Source organism: Netta rufina, assembly GCF_964035555.1.
Source record: "Netta rufina genome assembly, chromosome: 5".
Classification (NCBI taxonomy): Eukaryota; Metazoa; Chordata; class Aves; order Anseriformes; family Anatidae; genus Netta; species Netta rufina.
The window spans coordinates 39,346,154-39,365,648 of record NC_140128.1 but is presented as its reverse complement, the minus strand read 5'-3'; the positions used below and the strand labels follow the sequence as shown (position 1 = coordinate 39,365,648).

General features: G+C 46.8%; 1 protein-coding gene across 3 annotated transcripts in view; it reads left to right on the top strand.

The window, feature by feature from the left end:
• Positions 1 to 2,984: 2,984 nt before the first annotated feature.
• The window catches only part of IFT43 (intraflagellar transport 43), a 45,820-nt gene continuing 29,309 nt past the window's right edge, over positions 2,985 to 19,495 (top strand). For 2 of the 3 annotated variants that reach the window (XM_084287110.1, XM_084287109.1), the window contains exons 1-4: positions 2,985 to 3,055; positions 3,140 to 3,229; positions 9,618 to 9,647; positions 18,648 to 18,715. In XM_084287110.1, coding sequence (XP_084143236.1) covers positions 3,011 to 3,055; positions 3,140 to 3,229; positions 9,618 to 9,647; positions 18,648 to 18,715 — 233 coding nt within the window. In that variant the 5' untranslated portion in view covers positions 2,985 to 3,010. The remainder of the gene's footprint in view (positions 3,056 to 3,139; positions 3,230 to 9,617; positions 9,648 to 18,647; positions 18,716 to 19,495) is intronic. The other variant, XM_084287111.1, reaches the window with a different exon arrangement.

The following is a 19,495-nucleotide window of genomic DNA, read 5'->3' as shown; positions in this document are numbered from 1 at the left end:
AGACGAAGGTGGAACAAGGTCTGGTGGCTCCAAAGTGACTGCAGGCAAACCAAGACTGCAAATGAGCACTGCCATTAACAGTCCGCGGGATGGGGATGGGGATGGAAGTTTCTAGTGCTCATGAGATGGTTCTGAGATGAATTCTGGATGCTTCTCCACTCTGGGAACTCCTCTATCCAACGCGTTACTTTGCTAAATGCAGTAGAACTGATTGCTTTGCACTGCAGCAATCCATTTGCTCCAGTGCCACATGGTGAGTTATTAGTTAAGATGGAGATAAGTGCAGGAATTATAAGAGATTATGAAAGGAGCTCCCCAATGGCTGGTCCTGGGCCCAGTTTTCATTAATGATCTTGGCACGCTGAAATGAATGTGCTAATGAAATTGGCTGTTTGTCCAAAGTCGGGAGGCTTTGTCAATACAGGGGAGGACTGGGATATCCTACAGGAGGGGGTGGTAATTCTGATGGCTGAGATGGAAAAAATGGGATGACATTCAATAGCAGAAAATGCGAGATTATGCTGCTAATGGCTGCGAGCTGACTTTGCCGTTGCGGATTGACAGTGGGGTCTTACTGCTTGGGAATAGTAGCACAGAAGAAGGATGTGGGGGCAGTGCCGGTTCCAGTATCAGGCCGCTTACTTCCCGCTCGGTGTGTTGGTCTTTGTAGGTTGTGAGGAGGTGGAAAAGAAGCTCCATGGTCTGACACACGCTGGAACCACTGCTGGTGGCTGCAAAGAGCAATCGCCAACAGTTTGCACATCTTGGACGTGCTGGGATCCAGCTGGGCTGAGGGAGAGCCTGACAGGGCTACCGAGCACGTGAGTATCGGAGGAAATATTTCACACTTGGCAACCCTGCCGGGGGTTTGTCGGTCTGAGCTGGGGCTGATGTAACTCGAACACCGGCTGTTCTCATGGATATCAGGACAGGTGAAAGCATGGGCCTTTTCTCTCCTTTCAGAGGGAGGAATCTCATTTTTGAAGCTTCACAATGGTAGGAAATACTGGCCCAGAACCTGTGTGAGTAACAGAATATTCATAGTTTTTCCCCTCCACCAAAAACCCTGAGAGATGGAGTACGTATTTTCAAGTGCTTAGAGAAAAAAATGCAAAAAAAAAAAATCAATGTGAGGTGCTTGGAGCTGCTAGGGTGGAGCAAGCTACCGTTTGCTTGGCTATTTGCTTCCCAGTGGGAGCTTAACATTTAGGGTGAACTGTCCTGTGCCAAAACCTGGTCTGGCCAGCTGCCTTGTGCGAAGGGTGAGGAAGAAAGGCGAAGCACTTTGTGTCACTGCTTGCTCCTAGAGGTGCCCTGCATCCCATAAATTCTGCAGCTGACTGCGAGCTGCTTGACAAAACCTTTAGCTGCTCTGAATAAGGTTGTCATTGTTCGCTCCCACTGTAGTGCTACCATGTGGGCTTTCCACCATGGCTCTAGCTTTAACTGCACGTGTGTGCACTTGCTTTAAAAGTGGTCTAGGACCAGAAGCATGTGGCAATGCTCAGGCGTGATTGCTTTCCCAGGCTCTCCAGGCTTTCTCTTAGGCAGGAGGAGGACTAGACACAAGCTCTATTCATAGGTCCAGGCAAGAAGTAATCAACAGCAAACGGTGCTAGCGGAGGACTCTGTTAGTCCTATTCTGTGTGATTGGATTTGGGTTGAAACCAGATGGATGGAGTCCATGCTTAGGTGTGAGAACTTGTATGTGAAAGGAATGCTTACGTAGTTCTTGCTGTTCAGAGCAGAGGGGGTGGCTGCACTTTGATTTATAGCGGGGACAAAACCAAACAAGTAAGGCAGGGTGAGAGTTGAGAATACACTGGAAAAGAGAAACCCAGCCACTGCAGACCTAAGCTGAACAAAAAACAAGTGCAGAAGGTGGTTTTAGACAGCCACAGAAGGAACAGAGGTTTGTCCTGTTCATTCTTTCTCCTTCTTGGTTGAGTAGGGGCTGATCTAGGGCCAGGATCAAACACAGGGGAGAATTATGCTGCTCAGAATGAGTGACACCAACATTTAAAGCAAGCAAGACCCATTTTAACCACAGCACAGAATGAGGGATGAAAACTCTTTCTCCTCTGTTGTCTCCCCCAAGCAGGCAAAAACATATCAGCGCGGGTGACAAAGCCCATTCTGAGGAGTGGATTTGTCTGTGTGGGAACATGGAGAGAAGCAGGGCAGGACGGATTTTAGGCTTCATTCTTTCTACATATCTGCTCTTCTCTCCCAGGGAGGATTTCTGAAGTCACAAGTCAAAGTTCTGGGGCAAGGCTCAGTTCTGCTACTGCTCAGTTGTTTTCTTTCCCGCATGTTGACTGCTTCTGTCACCCTCCTTCAGTCAGCCTGAGGCTGGTGTCCCTGCAGTGGGCAGCACCCCATGTCTCTGGGAGGGGCTGGGGTGTGCTGGTGGGGTCATGGCTGGGGTGAGGACCTGGGAGAGATCACGAGGAGAGGGCTGGGAAGGGACAATTCGGGATGAGCCAACTCCTGGGTCCTGCTGTTTTGTGATCTGTCAGCTCGAGGCGGCAGCCCTCTCTGTTCCTGCCCTTCCTCTGGTAGCAGCACCCCACCAGCCACCAGTTTGGGGTCCCAACTGCCCAGGGCCTGCTGCTTTAGCAGACGTTGCTGTGGGTACAGTCACGCTCTTCAGGTGCTATTTTCTGAGCAAGAAGCCAGTTGTGATGGCACACCTTCACTCAGACATCCCACAGTCGCTCGTGCGACCCGGGGCTGCATTCCCTTCCCTCTCCTTGCATCTGCACAGCCCCAGCTCTTTGGAGGAGTGGATGGGAGACGCGTGCGGTGAAACACGGGGCTGGGGGAGCAGCGCCCACTCCACCGATGGGCACCCGAACCCGTATAATCGAAAAAGAAGAGCCGATCATCTGGAAGATGACGATTTCACAGAGCCGGCTGCGGGGCTGCGGTGCCGGTTGGAGGCCGGTGGGAGGCCGGCGGGGCGGGGCGGGCCGGGCCGGGCCGGAAACCCCGGCGGCGGCGGCGGCGGATGGAGGCCGAGCGGCAGCGGGCGGCGGCCCCGCGCCGGCCGGGGGTGAGCGGGGCCGGGGCTGGGAGCGGCCCCTTCGGCCGGAGCTGCCCCGTCGGTAACCGTGTGCTCCTCCCCTCTCTGCCGCAGGTGCCGAGGATGGGCCGCCGGGCACGCCAGGACCTCCCCCCCGCTGAGAGCGGCAGCAGGAAGAATTCCTCCTCTGCGTCTGCCGGAGAGGTGGGTGTCCTCCTGCCGGGGGAGCCGGGGGTGTCTGCCGGCCCGGACCCGTCCCCACGGAGAGGCTCCCCCACGGGGTGCTCTGCCCGTTGGAGTTTATCCGAAGAGTCAGCACCCAAGAGGCTGCCCTGCCCCTTCCCCCCTGCCGCCTTCCACACAGGCTCTTCCCTGCGGCTGTGGTTTCTCAGATGCATGGAGAGTTGTACCAAGCAGCCCTGGGGCCTCTCCTCCCCTACATATCTCCCACGGGTATCAAAATAAGAGCAGGGTGATTGCTTTGTTACCACTTTTGCCACCATCCGTGGTAGCGAGGCAGAATGCAGGTGAGCAGATGCCTTTCCTTTGAACTTCGCTTTTGCTAGAGGCAGAGTACAGCTCCTGGTGGTCACCATCAGGTTTGTACAGCAACATTACTTCTCCTTCCGTCCATGCACAGCCACAAAGATCATGCTAGGAGCCAGCTTCGCAGCGTGAGACTTTGTCTCATGGGCAGTCATGTGCAAACTCAGTTCCCGCTTGGCTCTGGAGAAAGACTTGTGTTCAGGTTCTGTTCTTTCAGCACCTCTTTGGAAAACAGCAGGCTGTAAAGAACCCCTCTTTCACAGGAGGGTGAAGCAACATCCTAGAATACCCAGAAAGATAAGATCTGAACCCTTTTGATTCACTTTCTTGCTTAATGCTGCAGAATCCTTAAATCCTGGAAGTTTGCTCTCTGTTGCTCTCCACAGGCATCTCCTTCTGAAAGGAGCATCTATCTGTCAGGAAATGGCGTTCAGACGTTTTCCCTTACACCTTCACATGGATAAAAGGGTCATCAGACTTCCAGCACATTGGCAGTGGCATTTGTTTAAGTGAGATAATCCTTAGCTTTTTGCAATACCAGCAGTGTTCTCCAACATATTGCATCGTTGGTTTCTTTGAACTGCAAAACCACTTTGCCCTGCTGACTACCCTGGCACCAACTGTACTTCAAGCTTCTGTGCTGGCAGCCCTGGGACAATCTGTCTTAGGAGTGGCTACTGCTCTGATACTCTGTGGCATGACAAAACTCTCACTTTGAGTAGCTGCATCCTGGTCATCTGTGCCAAAATGTGTTTCTAGGGGTTGTTTCCCTGGAGTCCCTTCTATTCTGCTGAAAACACACTGTTACAGCTCCTCTTACAATTACACCTCATGTAGCTTTTTTTATTCCCCACTGGAGAGAGTATGCTGTTTTCTCTTTTAATAGGTGTAACAGAGAATCATCTCCTCCCACCTATGCACTCTTCTTCCCCAGTAATATTAGGAGCTCAGGAGGAACTCTGTGAGGGAGTTTCTGGAAGGAGTGAAAGGCCCATGCTCAGAGGTCACCTAAACTCTGCAGAGTGCATCCCCTTTCATTTAGCAGTTCTCTGCCATGTTAGCAAAAATGGAGTGCTCTGGTTTCTGGGGTTAAATCCCTTTCTACAGGCAAATCAAACCAACTCCTTTTGGCACAGTTGTGGGTACTAGAGAATGAGGAAGAGCGCTCACAGTAAGTGGAATAACTGATACTTGCCTAGATGTGACGCCCAGCCTCGTCCTGGCTGTTTCATGTGACTAGCAGAAATTATTCTAAAATTTTAGCTCCTGCATCGTAAGAAGTTGAGTATACCTTCGCAAAAGTTCAGGTGTTCCCCTGGTCAGGCTCTGTGCTTCATCAGTGAGCCCCGTGAAACTCCTGTTAAGCAAGGCACACAGGGACCCTAACAGCAGATGGTTTCACCTGTGCTTTCTTCCATCTGTCCTTGCAGCGCTGGAAAGGCCTGATAGGAAATGTCAGGTCTGTGCAAAGCAAATGGAGCTCTTTATCCACACCTAGTAGTAGGATCTTTTGTAATTTAAAAATCAAAATAGCAATGGGGCCCATAGGTAAAGAAAGGCTTGAAAAAAATAGCTGGTGCTGCACGTGGGTGTTAATCTTGGTTAACCTCCAGATGAAGGCAGCTCACTGTCAGGTTGTTCTCTGCTGGAACTGCCCATCCTCATTTATGGACTGATTCCGTGGTTAGAAAGTGACCAAGGCATGTTGTAGGGGTACTGACTGACTGTACCATACTGCAGTTGTACTTGGTGTGTCTCACATCACAGCCATCCTAATAGCTGTGAAGAGATCATAACAGCTCCAGTCCCTGGGCATCCCTGGAGAGGACTAAGAAATAGTTAGAATCTTCTGACCGAAGGCAGTGAGCTTTTCAGCAGCAGAAGGGTGAGGCCTTCCACGCCTTAAACGATTCAAATATGTTATTACTGGATCTTAACCACCAGGAAGAAATGTTTGTGTCAATATTCTCCCTTCAGACAGCTCTTTGTTGTGAAGTGTTGCTGTTAACTGGAAACCTTGGAGCTACTGGAGAAGAGACAAAATCTACTATGTATAAACCTCAGCCTTTTCCTTTGCTTCAGAATTGGAGGCCTTTCATACACGGTCATATTTGATATCAAAACGAGCATTTAATAGATCTAAGCTTGCATTTTCCTTCACCCTAGGTTGGCAGTCACCTTTCACTTTTCTGGAAGCTTGGCCTTGGCTTGCCTCCAACTGGTGGGGGCAGTCGTTGCAATGGACATCTCATGCAGTTATCCTGAAACCCTTTCAAGGAACCTTCCCAAAAGAAACTCAAAATAAATAAATAAAACCCATACTTTTTACTAGAACTGGCAATAGTGGCCAGTAAATAATTTAATAACAGGAGGTTTTATTCCTATTGGTGATTTTGAAAACAAAGAGATTTGTCCTAAACCTTTGCCTATTGACACCTTCATGGGCAGTTTCACATTCAGGATAGTGATTCAGTTCTTGGTGGTTCCTCAAGGTTTTAAAACTGTTTTAGTATTCATCTTGACTTCTTTTTTTATATTTTCATGTCAATCCACTCAGCTTCCACTTAGCTCAAACTTTTGATATGAACATCTCATTTATGTTAATGTTCTGGTCTTTTCTTGACAGTGAGAACCATCCTAGATGTGTTTTCCAGTCAGAGCAGCTTACTTGAAGGAAGCAGAAAGTACCTGTCTGTCTATCTGCATTTCAACATTTGAGCTTATTACAAGGAAATCACTTTGAGGTGTGAACAACTCATTTAACATAATTAAAAAGATCTTTGTTTTCAAGTCAATATGCAAATCTTCTGACTTGGAGTGTAGATCTTATCGGATTACTGCTGATTTCTTGTTGACCTGGACTCTCTTCCAAAAGAGACCCCAAACAACGGTACATCTCATCACCTGTCTGTTGTCTTTCACTATTGTGTTGTGAAAACCTTTTTTCTAGGGCACAGCTGCAATCTCTTGTACCTTGTAGCAGGCTATATGTCCCCCAACCCCTATAAAAATATAAAAATATGATATTTTTTAACTCTTTTGAGTGTCTGTTGTATATATATGGTGCTTACTCTCCCACAATAAATTCCTTAACTGTAGGGGTACCTCTGTGGTTCCTTTGCCCAAATCTCTATTTGATAATTCCCATTCCTGTGGGAAAGCATCTGCGTTACCTTCAAATTCAGACCTCTGGCTCCTCAAAGAGCTCAGTGTCAGAAAGCTCATAGCCTGCCACTGACACGCAGAGCATTCCTGCCTTTTCAGAAGTACAAGTACTAACAAACAACATTGCAGCTATGTATTATTTCAAGAGGCAAGAAGGAACATGATTATTTGCTGTAATTGGTGCAGTCAGCATCCTTCTGCAACAATGGCTGTGCGTGTTCCTGGCCTTTACAGCTCCTTGGCAAATTAGCAGGCACTTCTTGGGCACCCTGGGGAATATGCCGTAAATGGGAATTCCTAGAGATAAATCTGCTAGCAGCATGCCAGAACTCTGCATTTCAAACATTCATTTTCAGAGGGGTAATATAGCCATTTTTCCATCGGGAGGCCTTTCCCATCCCTTGGCTTGCTGTGTTACTTTTCACTCATCTTGATGCTATCGTGTTTCTGACAAAATCAGACAGACTCAAGCTGGCCATGTTATTTGTATAATGGGAGGGGCAGATCACATAATGAGATCTATTGAAGATCTTTGCTCTCGCATTCTACCAGGGCTTCTGGACGCTTGTCTAGAATAAAAGTCAAACCTTTTTCCTGGCTCTAGCGTTACTATGTCCAACAGCCTGAATGCTGGCTTGATGACATCCACCAAAAGAAGTTGTTCAGCCAGGTTTGGAGCTCATGATGAGATTGATTTGGAAAGCTGAGTGGAAAACCATTTCATTTAACTATATCAGCAATTTTTTCCTTTTCTGTGTCTCTTCTCAGCAAGAGTGAACTATTTGTTGTTCCATAAGAAATCAGTATGCAAAAAGATTTTCACATTATCCTGCTTCCAGAGTCAGCTTTCTTTTTATCCTACAGTGACGAGATTCTTTTGGGACTTTGTTCAAGACTTCCTTGGGTTTCTGTCTCTTATGCATTCAACATGGTGTTGTTGATGTCCCTCTGGCAGCACTTTGTAGATCCTCTGCTTTTAACAGGCAATGTACCAGCCCAAAGGATGAGGGTTTTCCAGGCTATGCTGAGAATATCTCCATACAGGTAGGACAGGGTCTCTTTCACTTAATGTTAGGGTTTGTTCAAAATAATCTAAGATCCCTGATGGGCTTCTTCTACATGCTTCACCAAGCCCTGTGGAAAGTCTCTGTGCTCTCACTCCTGGAAGTATGTTCTTCACTTATTGTCCTACCTGATATCTTTAAGCCTGCTTATACAGTTCTGGTCTGTGTGTGATAGCTAAAAATGAGTATTTCTGTGCTGCAAAAATATAGGCAAGGTTCATGCAGACGGACAAAAGCTCGAGCTGATTCCATTGCATGTTGGAAGGATGTTCCCACAGGTGACTTTTGCAGAGAAGCTATTTGGATTTCTACCACCCAGCTTACAGATATTCGTGGTAGTGACTTCTGGCCATGTTCCTGAGGCTGACATCCAAGCTGCATTTAAATAGCACTCTGGTTATCTAACCCAAGTGAACAAACAACTACTCAGCAGTTGCTGAGGGTGAAATCCAGATGGAAGATTGCTCAAATAGGTGGTTATTTAAATGTTTTTATTTAAATGCTTTTTCAACATGTGTTGTCCAGCTGGATTTCCTTCCGTGTGACTGTAAGTCCTGTACTGCCTGGGATCTGTACATCCAGAGAAGTTTAGGTCATGTTGGGCCCTGCAGAAGACTTTTGGCTCTCCGGTCTGAAAATCAGGGGTCCCTGGTTGATAGATACACAGTTCTGACAGATTTTACCAGTTAGGTGTTCACTGCTCACTGATACGGACACTTCTGTACCCCTGCTGCCCTAATCTGCATGTAGCCTCCCTCTGTTCTTGTCACGGTAAGACCGTAGGACCAAATGACAGCACAGAGACCAAGTGAACTCAAATACCAAAACACTTTAATCAGAGATACGTGGAATTTGTAAATTACATGACTTCCCTGTTCCAGAGGAGAGATGATGCAGTCCAGAAGAAAGCTGGGTTAGCATAGTGGTTCCAGCCATGCTGTGTGTAGTTCTGGTGCAGGGTTGTGGGATACGTTATAGTCTCGCCCTGAATGATTCTGAATGCTGTTATTCTAGGATTGTGTGGAGATTACCAGATTCTTAATTGCCTCCTCCTTGTATTTGGTGCCTAACAAGTGGTTGCTGCTGCTGGTTCTGGTGGTCTGCTCCTCAGAAATGTTCTCAACCAGCTCACAAGTTTCTCAGTGATTAACAGGCTGCTTTACTGCAGTTACTCATCTGCCCCATAACTAAGCTGCTCCCTTATACAATGGGGTTAACTGAAGTTCGTGCACTTACACAATGCTATTGTCAGCTAAGGCTAACTTAAGCTAACGGCTACAGCTCCTGCTCCCAGGGGAGGATCTGACTTTGGTCTGAGAAACAGTGGCTCCTGAAAATAGGGGTGCAACCTGCTGTGGTGTATAACCCCAGCATGACTGGTCTGGCACCCTTTGTGGGATCTGGCATGGTTGCAGTGTCTGCCCATTCAAACCTTTCTAGCATCCTATGTGACTGAAAAATTGGGGTTTTCTCATGCTACTAGAACTAAGTTTGTTCTCCTCTCACTGTCATTTGTAGTTGAGTTTTTTTTTTCTTCTTTAGTATTCCTTTCAAGGATATGACTACCGGCAGACTTTCCTGCCTCTGCAGTCAAACAGGCGTGCTTTGTAGTATTACAGTTTGTATATGCATAGATGACTGTGGATATAAAATCTTACAACAATGGGATCAACTTTGTACTTTGTTCAAGCGATGAAGGTTGCGAAGTGTGTGCTGCAGGACTGCCATTCACATCGATCTTCCACACTGTTTTGTGTAGAGTTTTGTAGCTTTTCCTTTTAACTTCTTTCTTTCTTCTTCCCTCCTTATCCTTCTAGGATGAAGACCCTGAGGAAAAGGTTGACCATGTAAGACTAGAGGCTTTCTAGATAGATGCTGGCTCCTCTGAAGGGGACTAGTAGGACCAACCTATTCATGTGTCTGGAGATTACTTTAAGAGGGGACTCTAGCACTGGAGAATAAGACGAAATCATGCCTGAGATGCAGTACCTCTCCTGCATCTTCTGTTCCTATTATTGACAGTCTTGTTGTTGTTTTTGTTTTTAACAGCAGCTGTTATAAAGATAATTATCAGCTGCTGCATCTTGTACTGAGGTCACAGACCTACACGTGGCCACTGGAAAGATGTTCTGTTTTCATTTAAAAGTCAGGGCAACAATTAGCTAATGAAGTACAGAACCTATCTGAGCCTACCTAGGTGCCCTGTCCACTATGTTTAGCTCGCTCCCATAACACAAAAACTTGTCTTAAGGGATTATGGAGTCCTGCTGGTGCTCCAGAGGAGAAGGCCAGCTGGTAGTAACAGGGATGTGTGCTTGTCTATTTCCTGTGAGTCTTTCCTTTTTACTGTACCTGCTCTGGAATGCTTATAGCTGTGGTTAGTGGGATAGCATAGTGCTTCTTACTACCTCCCGCAATACCGAGGAAAGGAATACACTCCTCCTTTCTCATCACACAGCAAAGCTAAAATACATCTCGGCATTCATTTGGCATTAGGAGACATGGTGGTGCTGTTCAGAATGAGCTGCAAACTAATACCTGTTTCTATTAAATTCTCTATGCTAATAGTCTTGCACTCTTCTGAGGGATGGAATTGCTGTTGCTGAATTTTCCTGGCTAGAGTAGCTCTCTTTATATGTTAGATAATTAAAGCATCCTTTCCCATACACTGATTCCTTCTGCTGAAGCACCAGCCCTGCAGTAGTAGTGTACTAGATCCATTTGTGAAGTTTAAAACCCAGAAAAGAAACCTGTACCAACCATCCATTATTTCTGGCCTCAGTGGGGTATGCTTATTGCAAGGAGTTAAGACTATTCAGATTCTCTTGGTAGTGCCAGAGATGACTCTGTAAGAAAGATCCACTGAGTTTGTTAATCAGTGATGGATGGTTCACAACTATATCTTGAGCAGTTCTCCATTTATCAGACAAACAGACCTCCTGTGGATGGGTCTAGTTTTGGGGACTGGTTACCCAGTAGATTTTTTTCCTATTTTTTTCCAAATTTTGACCTAAACTTCCTTTTTTTAATTTTTTTTTACCTCACTGTAACCAGTCCTTACAGCCATTTCATTGGAACTAATTTCACCTCCATGCCTTGTCCTAATTCATTGATTCCTGAAGTCTGGGTGGTGCCTGGTCACATGCTGCAGGTATCTTCTTCCTCCTGGCTGTTAAATTTCTTCAAAACAATTAAACTGATGTGACTTCTGCATGAGCAATTGTTGTTGCTTCACGGATGTTGTGCAATGGTTCCTGGGAAGGAGATTTTCCTTGTTATGAGGTGATCTCCTCTTTGAAACCCCTCCTGTCTGAATAATTCCTGCACCCTTTATTCAGGCTTATGCTCTTCAGCAGCACAGTCACACTTCAAAGTATTTTTTCATTTGTAAGTGCCTGTGAAGGGTAACAAAATGGTTAACAGAGCACTCAAACTTGTAACTTTTAATACTTATGACTTTAAAATGCTTACTAACTTCTATTAATTGTATCGCAAGCCCCTTCCGAACCAATTATTAGTGGAACTTTATAATAAAAAGTGTGATCCAGAACTTGTTTAGTTGCAGTATATCCCTCCCTTAGTCATTGCCTGGCCAAGCTGAAATACTTGGCTTCTTGAATCATCTGTCCGAGGTTGGCCCCTTTGTCCCCCTGATGGCTCATGCAACCCTTTCCTGAACTCCCTTTGGGCAGTGCTGAGTGTTACAATCTGAACTCTTCCTGGATTTGGTCCCTTTCCTCTTGCTGCTGTGAAGATAGTTTGTGGCTGCCCGAATAGCAGCCAGCAGCCCCATCTGTGCCGTTGATGGGAACGTACCTGCTGAAGTCCTGCCCTCCAGCCATCTGCCTGCTCTGAGACTCATTTTGCATCCCCTGGCAAACCACTCATCTTGCATCTGAATTTTTGCCAGCTGAATCACTCATTTGGCTGCACCTTCCAAGGCTGCCTGGGACATTTAGCCAAAGGCTGTAAGGCTGATCAATGGTATAATAAAGGGTGTATCCTAATATCTCAGTTAATTTGCAGAGGCAGAATAAGCAGGAGGAGTACGAACATGACTGGGAGCCAAGATTTTTGTTGGGTTCTCTTCCTGGCTTTGCCACAGATTTGCTCCGGGGCCTTTGAGAAGTCCCTTCTCCAGTTTACTTTAGCTCCTGCCTGAAAGGAGGAATAGACCTTGGTGCAGGAAAGCAGTGGGGATTCTCTGAACACAGATCCATGGAGGGATTTAGATCCCTAACCCTAACAGCAAAATCCACTATTTTAGCCCATTTAGGTCCCCACACTGTGCAGTATGTAGGCGATGTCAGGATGGGACCATGGATCTGTTAAGGTGGTAAAGAGTGACTGGGGACTGCAGTGTGTCTAAAACCCATGTTTCCCACTTCCTTAGAGAATATGATGTCTAATGACAAAGCTGTGAGCTGCTCTGGTCTGAGCAGGCTCTTGGGCACTTCTCTTGAAGCTGCTCTGCTTTGCAGAAGGGAACTGAGAGAAGTTTTGGGACGCAGGCAAGGACTTTCTAATCTCAAGGTAGCAACATTTGAGCAGGGAGACATCTGGTTTAGTCCTAGTGAATCCAGCTGGGACTTTGCTCTGTAGTTCTGTTTTGGCAGGCATGCCGTAGGTAGCCTGGAGGTGTTTCATGGGCTATGGCAGGGAGAACACCTGATTTCTGACCCATATCTAGGTGGATGCTGACATCTGTGGCTCTTTATCTCTCAAAGTTTGAGTGATGACATATTTTAAAGTGACAATTGCAAAGAGAATTTGAGGATCTGACCTTTCCGGAGGGGCAGTGAAGTCCTTCTGTAGCTGTAGATCCCAGCGGTGGCGTTTTAGGTGAAGAAGACATGTCAGGAACAAATGTTTTCAATGAGTTGGAAGAACAGTTATCAGCTATTTAAGTCCCTGAAGTGTGAAGCCAGTGGTGGGCTTACTTGGTGAGGTTTGTGTGTTTGCATTGTAAAACACGGGGCAGAGGGCACGGGTCCCCCGGTGAGAAGCAACCTGCACCAGCTGGGCAGTGCTGCGGGGTGGTACAAGCGTGGTTACCAGCAGCAACTCAAGCCAGAGCCTTTCCAGACTGGAGCTGACTCACAGGGCCCCTGCTTGCAGGTGTGTCTGCACCTGTGGTGTAGACATGGCCTTGGGCTTTGTATGATCAGGGCCTTTAATCAGAGCGGTATTTTCCTGACCCAGTTCTTACCCCCGCACAGCGGTTGGCACCCAGCTCCGAACGCTCATTGCTTTGTCTGGTCTGGTCTCAATCTGCCTAGCAGCCGCTCCCCAGGTGATCTTCCCCACATTTCCTGCGTATTGCTTTAGGATGTGGGATGGAGGAGCCCGACACTCAGCTGTGTGTTCACTGGGGGACATTATTTATGCAAAAATAGGCACTGTCCAGCCACTAGTCAGAGAGTTCGTTACCTAAGAGGACCTGGATAATTGTAACACAGTCTTGTAGCCCTTTTGGGATCCATGGCTCACATGGCAGTAAGATCTAGGGAATGGTGGACAAGAAGTTCACATCCCAAAGACGCTGCAGTCTTACTGTGTTTTCTCTTGCATCCTGTTCTCTCTTGTGATCTTCAGCTTGTAGAGCAGCTCTCACCAGGGAATAGCTACTTTCTCTGTATGGTTTGTTGCCAGGGTTTGCCTTCTTAGGCATGCAATTGGGAGCGGGGGGACTGGCAGTAGGTAGCTGTTGAAGTGACAGGCCTTTCTCGGAACCTGGGAGGGCTCTCTGAGGCACATTTTCCTGTAGCTGGTGCACGTTTTGAATGCCATTTTTGCATGTTTGTCCTGGGCTGGGCTGAATTTGTCCCTCCGTGTCCAAGAGTCTCTGTCCCCTGTTTGGATTTTGTTGCTAAACACCCTCCACTGATGGGAACCGGCATCCAAGCAAGCATTGGCTTTTTTACCTGCTTCCTTTATATAGCGATTGCGTCTTTTCTTTTCCTTTTTTATTTTATTTTTTTCCAGTGGTCTTCTGGTTGCTTGTAGAAATGCCGAGCTCTGAGCCTGTTCCCGGGGACCGCTCAGCTGGAAGTTGGCCAGATTCTCCAGGAGGAATCTCAAAAATGCAGCTGAACTTTTGTTCCCTAATTAGGCCAACTTCCCCAGTGTGAGCCCCAGCACTGTGTGGCCTGGAGCTCCCCAAGGCCTCGCGCTGCCTCTCTCCCGTGCACCCCAAGCGGCTGGCCGGCAGGGCAGTTATTTTCAGCTTGCTGAGGTTATCTGCTACCCTTCTGATGACATCTACTGAAATAGCATTTCTGGTCAGCCGTGTTTCCCAGCCTTTCTAGTCGTGTCCTTCCTGCTTGGCTACCTTGATGTGGATTAGGGACAGACCCTGACAATCGCATAGGAAATAATTTTATGGAAAGATTTTCCTTTTCTTTCCACACATTTATGTCATGGTTTGAGTTCTCCCAGACCCACCTGAAGGAAGCAAAAGAGCAAAAGGGGTGGTGTAGATGGATGGGAACATTTCTGATAGTAGGTAGCACAAGGTAGGAGCAAATTGGGTGAGAGATGTTTCCATCTAGTGGGGACAGAAGGGGCATAGCCCTGTAACTGTGGGTTGTGAGGGATTTCCACCAGGAGATCCCCGTCACAGAATCAGATTGTGGTGTGACGCTGTGGTGGTTTCATGCAGGAAAGAGCAATGACTCTTGAGGCAGGTCAAGGTGTCGAATGCTGCAATATGACAATTTCTTAGCAGGTATACATGTAAATGGACTAATTAGCTATTATTTTAGGGAAGAAATTCTTGACAATTGTCGAGAGCTTCTCCTTTACCTGTTGTGGTGGATGATGGAGAATATTTGAAGCCCCCCAAGAACTGTTTCCATCTCAGTGGCGGATTCCCTTATAAAGGAAGGTCAGTGACTAAGAAGAATGACACATCGTGGAAGAAATGAAAATCCAGTGTTTTCTACTAGGCATTTAAGACATGCAGAAGTCCTTAGAGGGGATTCATCACAATCAGATGTGTTATTTCTGCTGTCTGTGGATGTGATAAAGAAGGCTAGCGGAGATGGGCTGCTCTTTGCAAAAAAAACTAGGCTTGCCTAGATCTGGGAATTGAACCCTTTTTGATATCATTTGTGCTCTGAGATCTGTGTGGATTGTGAGTGTTATGTAGCTGCTTAGAAGCTATTTGATTTACAGCTCCTTAACTGGCAACAGTCAAAACTAATTAATCAGGCTTGTTTGTGAACGTTTGCTTTTCCTCAGTCAGGGGAAACTGGCAACCTACTGGAGAAAAGGAAGCTCTAGTCTGGACATACGCCTTTCTTTCTGCTCCATGGTCATTAACAGGTGAAAACAGGACACAAACCATGTACAAATCTCACCGTGTTTTCATAGGGGCAGAACACAGATCTCAGACATTTTAAGGAGATGTACAGCATGACAGAAAGATTGTATGTCCTCTGTTGCATACCATCAATGTCATTTGAGTCCCTGCTTCCCTGCACAGGGTGCTGGCTGTTTCAAAGGAGTTGTCATGTTGATGAAGGTAAATTAATTCGCATTTCCAGACCCTCCCAAGAATCTGAGGGACCCAACCTGTCCATAATCTGCCTGTGTTGTGGTGGGTCTTACCAGAAACTTTGCTGGATCCTCAGGACCCACAGAGACACAGGTTAGTTGCTTCTGTGAGGGAACCGATACCCAACTAGCACCTTCAAAACAGCAGACATGATCTGACAAGTACGTTGGAAATTTCTGTCTTAATGAGGAAGCCAAATTAGAATCGAACACCTGTCTGATAAGAAGGGGCCTGACTACAGATAAAGAAGGAGGTAGCGTTTCTGCATTAATGCAAGAGAGATGGAATTCAGGCTCACCGAGAGAGGCCAGTCATTTTTCAAAGGCAGAGATAAAACCCTGATTACGGTGGTAGTATGAAATTGTTGGGAAGAAGGCTTGGGAAATCCTGCCTTCATGAAAATGGCACTGAACTGAATTTCTGAGGAGAAATAACACAAGACCATGGCAACATGCCCATACAAGCAGACAATCTGCAGAAAGTAAGGTAGGGAGAATCTTCCGGAGATAACTGGCAAAACTTAAACAGGAAAGCAAACCACAGCAAACAAGTGGTTAGTTAGCGGTGTGGTTGAGAGAGGACATGAGAGAGGACACTTGTCAGGAGCTGGTGGAGTCTCAGAGATTTGAATGCTGAATCGCCTTGGGTTCATAGCTTTGTATAATAAAACTTGCCCAAGATACAGCACAGGTGCTAATCATTTAAAGCCCACTGTCTTTTTTCATCAGAAAGGCGTGTTCAGGAGCTAATTTGCTCCATTACAGACGAACTACATCCACCATTTCTGCTCTGCTCCCTCAGGGCTTGACGTTCTTCTCACTTTCTGCCTCAAGCTCTTGCTTGCAGCTGCAAGGTCCCTAACCATGACCATATTATCGCCATGCACGACGTTGCATTCTCAATTGTAAATTACATTTTAGAAATGGGTAGGCATACGAAGGTAAGTTTATTTACTTGACAAAAGTGCATGTGGCGTGTGACCTTATTATGGCACTTTACAGGCAACCGACGAAGAAAAACTATTTATCCTCAGCTGACAGTTAACATTGCCTTTCCTGTTGCTAGTGCTCCTGTGGGCAGTTCAGAAAGAATTGCCTGATTTATTGCAAGAGGAATAAAAGGCCTGTAGGTATATGTGAGCTGTTTGTCAGGGTCTGACAGACATTCACGGTTGCCTGATGCGTATGATCAATGGGAAAACATTATAAAATTGGGAAGACATTGGAATCAAGCCCCTAATCACAACGGAGTCATGGCCTGTGCAAGCACTCGGAAGTCATTCTCAGCACCCTTTCATCTGGAGTGCCCAGCGTGACTTATCTTGGAGTTAAAGATTAGTTTTGGGGATGGGGTTTTTGAAATTGTAAGTACATGGGAATGCTCTGGAGGTGCTGTTTTCCCTCAGCCTTCTGCCCAAGCTCTTTGGTGGCATGTGTGTCCCTCGGTGTGCCTTTGCGAGGCGTTGTAAGGGAACGTAGGCTGCTGCCGATCGGGGGGATGGCATGCGGGGAGGAGGGAGAAGGGTTGTTTGCATGGGAAGGATCGGCGTGGGAGGGAGTGTGTTTTTGAGGTAGGGGCGTGTGTAATGGGAATAGGGATGTTTATGTGGGCACGCACGCCCATATGTGGTGTGTTTTTCCCCTTTTTCCTGGGCTCTGGGTGTGTCCAGATCAACCGAATTCAAAATGCTCCTTTTTTGGCACTGCAGCCTCTTCTCTGGTTTGGCATCTGAAGAATCTGGGGGAATCATTTAAAGATCAGAAAACTCCATTCACTTGGGCCCCCGAAGGCTTCACATTCTGTGACATGGCCATTCCAGTCGGCTGAGCTCTGTCCCCTGCGGATGAGCCCATATAAGGAGCCTGTTTCCTGCGTTTCACGCTCCCTGCCTGTCCCTCTGCCCTCCTGTGCTCCCTTTGCCGAAGAAAGCTGGTATTTTGGGACTGCGGCTCCTGCCTCATTCCTGCTCTCTGTTTATTTTTGGAGAATGACTATTTTTGCTCCTATCAGGGAGCTATGCGGGGTCGTGCCCCCTCCCTGCAGCAGGCAGCGGCTGCCCCTGGCAGGCTCTCTTCATTTCCCACACTCACAAACAATGCTTCTGCTTCAAGAAATAAACACGGGAGACCCCTACCATCAGGGGTTAGCTCAGCCCCTTCCTCATCTGTGGCAAGAGACAATTCGGCTTTGGCTCGGGGCTGACCCCACCACACATGCAAGTTCCCCTCTGTCAAGTCAGAAATCCTCAGGAGTCACCCAGTCTGTTCCCTTTCTTAAAAGCTGTGGGAGCCACATGTCCCCTTTCCGTTGCTCTAGCGTAGACACCTTTGCATTGGCTATATTTTCCTCACTTTCAGACATCACTTTACCCAATTATCCCTTCTTCCAGTGGTCCTTTCACAGGTCCATCCACCTGGGCACCATCAAGTGGGAGCTACATAAACTTAAGTTCACCCCCTGGGTTCACCTTGCTCCTCTGCTTTCACCACTGCCTGCCACGCAAAACACTGAAGCTGCTGCTGCACGAGGTGCTTCAGGCAGGGGGCTGAGCCCCAAACTGCAGAGGACGCTGGGCAGGTCCCACACGGAGCGCCCAGTCTTTGAAAATTCCCATCGTAAGCCCCAAGCTGAAGGCTTGTTTTCTCTTGCCATGCGGCGGAGTGGCACACAAGACGGTGCAAGAACATAGCAGGGAGTGTCTTTAAGCTCCAAATGAACTTTCCCTTTAGCGTTTCAGAAGTGCTGGTGGTGGCGGGGTTCATCTCCCCTAATTTCAGAGGTCTTTGGTGTGTCTGTCCGTATCTGAACTTGTCATCTAACTTCCTATTCTAGCCAGTGGAGAAAAGCAGACACTTTAAGGGAACAATTCCTCATCTAAAATGAGTAGTCTAAAACATGTGCTGACTGACCTGTGTCCTAGCAAACACGTAAAATGTGGTGCTCCCAGCTGAAATGTGAGTATAGGTAATGAAGGTGTTCCCGTGAAACATGCCTTGAACAGCACATCCTCTGTGGATCTAATCTCCTTTGTGCTTTGGGCAGGTCAAAGGCACGCAGACCTGCAACTTGTCAAGATGTTGACTAGAGTGGTACATCTTTTGCTTACAAAGACACTTAAAAACTGTCCTGCAATATCTCTCTTCCTTTCATTTATGATTAAACAGCATTTTAAACACTGTCTCTCTGTTTGAGTAGTTGTTACTTTAGTATGTGTGAACCTGGTGTCAGAAATGCCTTGACTTTGGCTTGACTGGAGCTGGCTGTAACGTGTCTCTTCTCTTTACTAAAGGATCCACCACCTAAGCCCCCACGCCGGCAAGGAGGCTGGGCAGATGATCCTGTACTGGCACCTACCAAGTGAGTACTCACCTCTTTTTTTTTTATTAAGAGCTTAGGTGTGGATTAACTGAACATCACTGGTTGCGCTTTGCTGCTGCAGGCATTGGAAAAAAAAATTCTGAGTCTTGCAGATGGGCTGTATCTCCACTATCCTTGTAACTCCTTGAAAGCATTTGAAGTGTTGCTCTTGCATGGTTCCACTAGCAAATGTTTATATTTTATTAAATTTATAAATTGACTCTTCTGCCTGGGCTCAGAAGTGTGTACACATCTCTGTCTGTGGGAGGCGGTGTGTTCCTCACCTGGTATAGGAACTGGAAGGAGCCCAAGAACATAACAAGCATGTTAAATACAGGAGCTGGTGGGGGTAGGATTTGACTGCCTGCGTCCTTTCCAGAAGAGTGACACATGACAGTGTCCCACTGACAAGTGTGCAATGAACAGTTCGGGATTTAGTGATTAGCCTTGACAGTAAAGGTCAAATTTGTCAATGTGTATGTGTGTATGGGGTTGTGCTATAATGGAGATGGATGGAGATGGTCAGAGAGAAGAGATGGAAGAAAAAAACTACAAATTGCGTAATGTATGCTGAGAAGCCTGATGCTTATGAAGGACAACTAATAGAAAGGAAATATTCAGATATGCTAATATCAAAACCAAAATACAGTTCAGACTAGGAGGAGATTTCAATCTATTCATTATTTTTCAAGCTGTGAAGTTACACTGGTGTTATATTTTCTGTTCACTGAACTGAAGGCCTCTGCCATGGAGTGGTGTGAGATTGCTTGTATACATTAA